At 38.9% G+C, this 9,599-nt stretch overlaps 1 protein-coding gene across 1 annotated transcript in view; it reads left to right on the top strand.

The window, feature by feature from the left end:
• The window catches only part of HTR2A (5-hydroxytryptamine (serotonin) receptor 2A, G protein-coupled), a 68,680-nt gene extending 64,211 nt beyond the window's left edge, over positions 1–4,469 (top strand). The window contains exon 4 of the mRNA XM_010854645.1: positions 509–4,469. Coding sequence (XP_010852947.1) covers positions 509–1,308 — 800 coding nt within the window. The 3' untranslated portion in view covers positions 1,309–4,469. The remainder of the gene's footprint in view (positions 1–508) is intronic.
• The last annotated feature ends 5,130 nt before the right edge of the window (positions 4,470–9,599 follow it).

Genomic DNA, 9,599 nt, shown 5'->3' with positions numbered 1-9,599 from the left:
TTCCATATATGATATTATACGTATTTCAATGCCATTCTCCCAAATCATCCCACCCTCTCCCTCTCCCACAGAGTCCAAAAGACTGTTCTATACATCAGTGTCTCTTTTGCTGTCTCGTATACAGGGTTATTGTTACCATCTTTCTAAATTCCATATATATGCGTTAGTATACTGTATTGGTGTTTTTCTTTCTGGCTTACTTCACTCTGTATAATAGGCTCCAGTTTCATCTACCTCATTAGAACTGATTCAAATGTATTCTTTTTAATAGCTGAATAATACTCCATTGTGTATATATACCACAGCTTTCTTATCCATTCATCTGTTGATGGACATCTAGGTTGCTTCCATGTCCTGGCTGTTATAAACAGTGCTGCGATGAACATTGTTAAGCTTTTAAACAACGCTGATATAAAGTTGTTCTAACAGCCACCATTATGCAGTAATGCTCTTGCCTTCATATACTCACTGCCTTAATAATCGTGGCTCATTTTCCGTCCATCTCCAGGTATATCCATGCCAATACCAGTCTTTGGGCTCCAGGACGATTCCAAAGTCTTTAAGGAAGGGAGTTGCTTACTCGCGGATGAGAACTTTGTCCTGATTGGCTCTTTCGTGGCCTTTTTCATTCCCTTAACCATCATGGTGATCACCTACTTTCTCACCATCAAGTCGCTCCAGAAAGAAGCCACTTTGTGTGTGAGTGATCCTGGAACACGGACCAAATTAGCTTCTTTCAGCTTCCTGCCTCAGAGCTCCCTGTCTTCGGAAAAGCTCTTCCAGCGGTCCATCCACAGGGAGCCAGGCTCCTACGGCAGGAGGACTATGCAGTCCATCAGCAACGAGCAGAAGGCTTGCAAGGTGCTGGGCATCGTCTTCTTCCTGTTTGTGGTGATGTGGTGCCCCTTCTTCATCACCAACATAATGGCTGTCATCTGCAAAGAGTCCTGCAACAGGGATGTCATCGAAGCCCTGCTCAACGTGTTCGTTTGGATCGGTTACCTCTCCTCAGCAGTCAACCCGCTGGTGTATACACTGTTCAATAAGACCTATAGGTCTGCCTTTTCCAGGTATATTCAGTGTCAGTACAAGGAAAATAAAAAACCATTGCAGTTAATTTTAGTGAACACTATCCCGGCCTTGGCTTATAAGTCCAGTCAACTCCAAATGGGACCTAAAAAGAATTCGAAGAAAGATGACAAGACGACAGATAATGACTGCACTATGGTTGCTCTAGGAAAAGAGCATCCCGAAGATGCTCCTGCAGACAGTAGCAACACAGTGAACGAAAAGGTTAGCTGTGTCTGATGGGCTGGTTGCCATAGCAACCGTGGAGGGCAACACGAAGTCCGTTTTCCCTCTCTGGGAGGGGAAAAACATGGGGAGACTGGAGAAAATTAGGCCAGTCTAGTGGAACCAACAATAATATCTATATGCCTCATTTTATTCTGTCAATGAAAAGCAGGGTTCAATGCCACAAAACGTGCACTTCAAAAATATTCTGACAGCATTTCAGCTGTGAGCTTTACCGATATCATTTTTAACATTGTAAATGATGTGTCTTTAAAGTAATTAGCTTTTATTGTATAATTACAATGAGGCCATAAATAAATCTAAATTATCTTCTATTTTCAAGTGGAAACCTCGCTGCTATTTTGTCAATTGATGGCATGAGTTGGGTACCTTTTGCTGTAAATAAAAATAGCTCTAAATAGTGAAATATTGGTTACATATAATGGCCTCTTACATAAAGAAAAATTCTCTGTGAAACTTGCCATGATACATATTTTGAATGACAACAACAAAAAGACCCTAAGGACAGTGTTAGGAAATCTGTATTGCTATGATACTTAAAAGAAACACTTGACAACTTTTTCATTCCTGCTTTTTCATAGATGCCATTTTGAAATATTCACAGAGCTGCTGGCATTTGCTGCACTTCAAGTTAATTCTTCTCCAAAGTGAACAAGATTTGAAATGTTATTTAGTAACTATTGCTGCTTTCTCTTCTACTACTCCTGCTTTATTCTGAATTTCCAATGTGATCTTGTTTAGTGTTTGCTCTACTAGGTAAACCTATCAAAAGGATAATCAAACATTACCAGATACATTTCTAGAAATTGCTTCTCCTAAACAGCACCGCAGAAGTCTTTGGTATCTTGCCCGTTAATGACTGCATTGTGCATGCGCTCCTCTGAGCAGTAAAGCAGTATTGATGTAACTATCAGGATTGAGGAACAAACTCAGGTTTTCTGGCTACTGACTGCAGTAGAGTCTTAGGTTTGTTTGTTCAGTTGCCCAGTCTTGTCCAACTCTTTGTGACTCCATGGACTGCAGCATGCCGCAAGTCCATGGGATCTTGGGACAACTCTGTAAAACTCAGTGATCCTCCTGTTGGCATCCATTAGGTAAATCAATGCTTTCAGATCAGTGTATGTGATTTACTTAAACCGCTCCGTTTTGGATTCACAATCGGTGATTGAGTGTACACTACGTGTGAAGAAACGCCCTAGGTATAAAGTTATAAAAATAATTAAAACAAGATCTTTGCCTTTAAAGACAAATAACCTAATTACAATGGTTCTTATCAAAAATAGTAATTAACAGACATTTAGAAAACCAGTTCAATTTATTTCCTTCTCATCTGGCTCAGAAACAGGTTTGTCTCCACTCTGAGGATCGTCTTGTCAGTTTCCTGACCGTTTGCCCATGAATACCCACCAAACGAAGGAGGGGGAAAATACCACTGAAGGTCAAAATCTGCAAATTAATTCAGGAATACGCACTTCAACCTTGACCCCCAACTCTGACTAACAAATACTGAGCGAAATTTTTGCTCCACTTTCCTAGAAACAAGCTCATTTATTACTCACTGACGCTGGACTTCCTACCCCTAAAAAAGTGGTAATGTAATATTTTGTAGGAAAGTTTGCTAAAGAGACAGAGATGAACAGCAGTTAATTCACCTTGATGTTACATTACTCTAATTTAAACTGCACTTTCTTATTGGAACAGATGTTAGATATGTTATTACAATACTAACGCCTCTGTATGAGTCAAAAATAGTTTTCTGCTCTACGACATTTCAAAAAAATCCTCTATTTGAAACCTAAAGAATGTGGGAAATACCATTGTGTAATTTGGAAATGCATTTAGGGCTATCCTATTAATAATTATGTTCTTTTAAGTACATTGAAAGGTGTCTTTTTCAAAGCTAGAATTTATGGTAGGCTGCTAATATCTAGGCTCCATTTGAACTGAACTATTTTAATGATTATACCATACTGATACAAAGGTTAAAAAGTCTCTGCTCTAATGTATTTTGCCTTAGTTTATAACTCTGTACATCTCATTATATAGTAAAGACTACAGATTCTACACCCATATTCTCAATCTTGGTCAGAATGAACATAAATACTGCCTGATATGTCTTTTGACTACGTATATATTACAAATGTGTCTGTTTTTCTCTCCATAATTATCTCTTCAAGTGTATATAGACAAACATGTATCTGTATACTTGTACAGACATGTTCCCATGCACTTTATTCAATATTTATATATTTATATGGAGGAAAGCAAGAGTCATTACTGAAAACATTTAGTATATACACATGTGTGCATGTTTGTATCATGTCAATTTAAATGTGAATTTCATGTTCTAAGGTTTCTATGATCTTCCATTGCTGTCAAAGCAGATTAAAATGTAACAGAGGTGTCAGCTCTTTAAATAAACTGGAAGTTGACCTAATTTTGTGGGAAGACTAACACAATTCAATGAGGGTGATGAAAGCACTGTTCCTTTTACATACTTGATTGATCCTAAATAAAATGGTAATTTTAGGCTCTTTGTTAAGTCTGGGGATTTTCAAATTACTACGTTTTGTGGGTGTTTTAGTTTTTTGTTTTTTTTTTTGGCCCCATCACACAGCTTGCAGGATCTTAGCTCCCTGAACAGGGATTGGACCCACACCCTTGGAAGCAAAAGCACAGGAATCCCAACCATTGGACCACCAAGCAATTCCCACTAAGGCTTTTTAACATACCTCTTACTCCATTGAAATAGTCCTTGACTTATTTATGAATCTGTGATTAAAAGACTCATTCCTAGTCAATATTAAAGTAGAGTGACCAATCTTATTTTACTTTAAGTTGAATGGTAGATTCTTCCACATTTAAAGAAAAGAATTAAATGTCATAGTTAGAGATACCTGTTTAAAACATGCTTAATCTACTTGGGCACAGCACCATCTCATGGTCATTTTTTAAAGTGCTACCATAGAAAAATTGAACTAAGCTACTGTAACTGCTTTTACAAAGGGTGCTTTCTCCACTTGTGCATCAACAAAACATATTTATAAAGTGTTAAATTATTCTGTGCCATATGGAACACATAGAGTGAAGATTATTTTATGTTATGATTTTAATCAAGGCTAAATCGATTTTGAGAAAGAATAAATAATTGTAAATAAAATATACTCAAAAATAAAGGCAGTTTTGTGAATCTATTGCTATATCTGCTAAAGAGAGTTGCCTGAAACCTCCCAAGTGATCAGGCTGGGAGCTCCAGGTACCATCCAGGTATTTTGAGAGTACAAAGCCTGTGCTTCTGGAGCTCAGTCACAAGAGCTAGGACCCTCCCGGTTGAGTTAGATTTATGGTGATGGTCCAGTTTCTAGTTATCTGTAGCAGACAAATGCTCCGTGTTTCGTCACCATATCTGGTCCCACCTGTGGGTACACCTGCCTGTGAGTACAGATATACAGGTGTACCCAAAGACATTCATCGGTACCTACACACACACATATTTTCACACAAGCTAGTTTCAAGAATTATTTAAAGTAGAGATGCAATACCATTGAATTACAGGAAAGTTGCTCTGATTCATCATTTCACCTCTGAATGTAGGGGAAAGGGAAGTAGGAATAGCAATGATCTTTTCCAGGTATTTCCAGCTCCATGTATTGAGAACCTATCTTGTGCCTGGCAGTAAGTTGTTTGCTTGGCTTGCTTCACCTGATGGAATCATCACAAGCCTACAGGTATGTATTGTTATTCCCTCTTTTTACAGATGGAGAAACTGAGATTCAGAGAGGTTAGTAACATGCCTTGAGGTCACACAGCTGGCAACAAAAGTGATGAGTGCAAGCCTGGGTCATCTGACTCTGAAGCAGAAACTGTCCCCTGCTCAATTTGGTGTAGGAGAAAGAACACTGGACTTAGAACCAAAAGATGCGTGTTCCCATCTTAGCTCTCTGTGCACTGATTATTTGAACCTGGACAGGTCATTCCCTGTGCCTCAATTTCATTGTCTCTAAAATGGAACTGCCAGTACTTGTCTTGGCTAACTAACCATGTTGCTTAAATGAGATCATGGCTATGGCTGCGCTTGATAACCTATGAAACACTATATAAATGTTGTAGATGTGTTGTTATTAAAAAGAAAAAAAGCCTCTATACATTATTAGCCATCAGAGAAAATTCTAGACAAAACTGGGGGCTAAGCAACATTATTATTCAACAGCTTCTACTATCCTTTCTCTGAATGCTTCTTATTTTTGACAACTATTTGTTTCTGTTTTGTTCTTACCGTAGTGGAGAATTCCCTTCACTGGTTTTCTTCTATTTACATCAAAACTTACTTATGTTATGCACCATTCCCTCTAGTTTCTCCTCTTTTCTGGAGCGCTAGTAAATAATTCTAACAAGAGATTTGGGCTTCCCACGTGGCTCAGTGGTTAAGGAATCCACCTGCTAATGCAGGAGATGTAGGTTTGATCCCGGGGTGAGGAAGATCCCCTGGAGGAGAAAATGGCAACCCACTCCAGTTTTCTTGCCTGGGAAATCCCTTATACAGAGGAGCCCGGCGGGCTACAGTCCATGGGATTGCAAAGAGTCAGACATGACTGAGCAACTATAAACAACAACAAATAAGCAACTCAAGCTGATAACTCACTGTCTCTCACAGATCCCTTCAGCTGCCTACCATGAGGATAAACCAAAGGCAAAAATTTTTAACACTAGAGAGACAAGTTAGGAAGAAATCTGAGGGCAAGAAACATCCTCCCTGCTGCTGCTGCTGCTGCTGCTAAGTCACTTTAGTCGTGTCCAACTCTCTGCCACCCCATAGACAGCAGCCCACCAGGCCCTGCCGTCCCTGGTATTCTCCAGGCAAGAACACTGGAGTGGGTTGCCATTTCTTCCTCCAATGCATGAAAGTGAAAAGTGAAAGTGAAGTCACTCAGTCGTGTCTGACTCTTAGTGACCCCATGGACTGCAGCCTACCAGGCTCCTCCATCCATGGGATTTTTCAGGCAAGAGTACTGGAGTGGGTTGCCATTGCCTTCTCCGAAACATCCTCCCGGTATTACTCAAATGATCCACAGAAAAACAGGTGCCTTCAGACACTCCATAATTTATATAAAGTTTTATAACTTAACGCTGACCTTTAATCCACAGTAACAACAGTGATTTTGAAAGAAACATCTGTGACTTTAACGATGTCATTCTAAAATGAGGACATTATAATATTACTAAGCTTTCTCTGAATGGATATTTTCCCCCGGTTGTTGAAAACAATTTGCACAACGTGAGAGTTGCATGTTAAGTTTTACTTGGGACAAAATGGACTGCAGCCCAGGGTACCGCATTTCAGATAGACATGAGAAACCGCTCCAAGGAGGTGAGGGGAAGAGTTAGGATGTACAGGAGTTTTGCAACAAAGGGCAGGTAGCTGGGAACATCAAAAAATTACTGTTAAATAAAGAAAGCAGATATGTCAAGTTAAGGAATTTAGCACTTTTCTATGTATTGGAAGATGCAAGAGTCTGGGCTCACTGAAATCCTTCCTTTGGTACACACCTCAGCTATCTGGGGCCAGTATCCTGTGCTTGCACATCTGAAATTTCCTCAGGGCTCAACATAGGGAGTGGCTGCAGCCTGATGGCTGCTAGATGGCTTATATTCTTTCCTTCCTGAGTTTCTTCAGGGCTCACCAGCGCACGGTAGAAGGCTGCAATCACTAATGACGATAACACCCTTGTTTATTGACATGGCAGAAAATATTCCTTTTCTCACAGTAAATATGCAATAGAACAGAACTTCTTTGTTAATTTTTATCATTTTTTAAATGATAAATGTTATCATTTTGCAGACAGTTTGCAAAAACAAATAGCTTTCCCATTTTCCCTTAGTGGCACTCCCATCATCTCGGTTCCATTATTTGTTTTTGATATTTAACACCAGATGTCCACCTAAGCCAACAATGTTACTGGGAGTTTTCACATCCAGTTGGAACCTCAGGATTTGCTGTAATTCCACTGGAGCAGAAGACTGAGTGAGACAGAAAACCTACATCTGCTGCTAATGTCTGACCTTGGTCTTAGTTGAAGCCTCTTTTCCCTCAAGTGTATAATGAATACTTAGAGTCAATGATCTTTGCAGAGTCTAAGGCTATGCTTCTCTGAGTGCTAGGGAGTCCAGTCAAGGCTTTGATGAACCAAGGCATAACTTCCTGTGCACAGAATATTCTGGAACCCACAATTCACACATTTTCTTAAATTCTTTATATTAATTTCAAATAAAAGACAGCTTAACTTTTATATGGGGATCTTATGAGAAAAATCAAGCTGTTAATGATTTCAGGAGTTTCTAAGATATGAGACCAAGAGTCTGATATCAATAGGAAGGATTTCTGCTGTGGCATTTTTCTCAAAGTCAGCCCCTCTTTTGTAGTTACTAGCTGTTTTAAGATACCAAGTTACTCTTTTAAACAGCCCCCAGGCTCCCTGAAGAACAAATGTTCCCACTATTCAAGTCCTTGAAGGGTTAAAATTCAATGTCCAAACAGATGTAGAATGCACAATGCAGAGAAAGCTCTCTTTTTAAAAGCTAGATTTTTGTTGAAAATGAGCCAAGGTCATTTAAGTTTTTATTTATAATTAAGATTATGAGGCCTTAAAAGTGTGCTTATTCTGGCTTCTAGAGAAGAGTACGATTTGTACTTCCTTCTTACATTGATTTCAGATATTGAAAGGTAATAATATGCTATTATTCAAATGATCTTGTCTTAGTTGAGGTGACCCCAAGTGCAGAGCTGTGACAAGGACTGGGATGCAAGTTGTTTATGTGGGAAATGATGCCAGGAAGCAGAAAGAAATAAGGAAGATATAAAAGTCTAATTAAGGGTATGGTATCAAGGAAACTATAGACAATTAGAACCCAATTCCACCAGTAGTAGGAGACAACTTGGAACTCTGCAATGCAGGCAACTGAAGTCAAAGGTGAGCCAAAGACACCTGATCAAGATCTTACTTATGTGTTTTATTCAGTTTATTCATGGTCAGCTTCCCTGGTGGCTCAGCTGGTAAAGAATCCGCCTATAATGCGGGAGACCTGGGTTCGAGCCCTGGGTTGGGAAGATCCCCTGGAGAAGGGAAAGGCTACCCACTCTAGTATTCTGGCCTGGAGTATTTCTCGGACTATGTAGTCCATGAGGTTGCAAAGAGTCAGACACGACTGAGCAGCTTTCATTTTCAAAAATCATTATGCTTCCTCAATAGAAAATGGTATCATTATAGTCAATGACAATTTTTAAATAAAGATATCTTCATACTACATGATCACATCTAAATTTATTCCTGAGACCCTCCAACCAGCATGCATGTTTCATACAGAATCGATCTCAGAAGCATGCTGCAGATAACTCTTTTCAACTCTGCCAAGACAGTTATGGACAGTCATCATCATTCCTACAGGAGCTGTAGAAGATGTAAAAAAAAAAAGTAATCTACAGTCTGGATATGTAAAAGAGAAATTCTTTGTATAAGTTCCATTTGTTTAGCCCAATGTTTTGTATGAGTTCTATTTATTTAGCCTAAGTGATCAATCTAAAGTATTGGAAAGAACAGAAAGAAACATAGTCAATATATTTAAGAGCTAGAGGAGCCTAGACACCATGAGGTTCAGGCTCTTTATTAGCGGAAGTGGTGATGAAGAGTCAGAAAATTTAAGTAAATTATCCAAGGTCACCTGACCTAGTAGCATCCAAGTCAGCTATGGGATTCAGGCCTCCCAGTCTCTACTTTTCTCCTTATATGAACAATGGATCTAAGAAGGGTCCATTAGTTAATGGACTATGTGCCTTATTTGGTCATACCACTGAATATATATTCAAGTCAAGTTCAGATACCAGTGTTGCAAACTCACTTACTCTCTCAACAGGTTTATTAGTGAGGTCTACTATGAATGTTATACCTAAGACATCACTAAGTATGAGAAGACTAGGAATGGAATTACTTAAAAAAAAAATAATAGAAATAAGACATTTCAAGAGGAATTATAAAATTATGTCTTCTTTATAAAATTTATGTTGATTTTGTGGAACTTACTAACTTTGTCAAAAATTGGCCTAGATAACATGTGGATAACTTGACCTAGCTACCCAGGGATGCCTCTCATGAGACTGCATCTGACAGAGGTCCCCTGAAGCAATGCTACCACCATTGGCAAAAGTGTTAAGAACAGCATTTGGAAATTAGTTTTAAAGGGAAAAAAATTAAAATTGGACAAAATGTTCAATATCACTATCTGCAGTTTCC

This window comes from Bison bison, unplaced genomic scaffold (assembly GCF_000754665.1).
Source record: "Bison bison bison isolate TAMUID 2011002044 unplaced genomic scaffold, Bison_UMD1.0 scf7180017864345, whole genome shotgun sequence".
NCBI lineage: Eukaryota > Metazoa > Chordata > Mammalia > Artiodactyla > Bovidae > Bison > Bison bison.
Note: the sequence above shows the minus strand (reverse complement) of the source record. Positions and strands in the feature narration are given on the sequence as shown.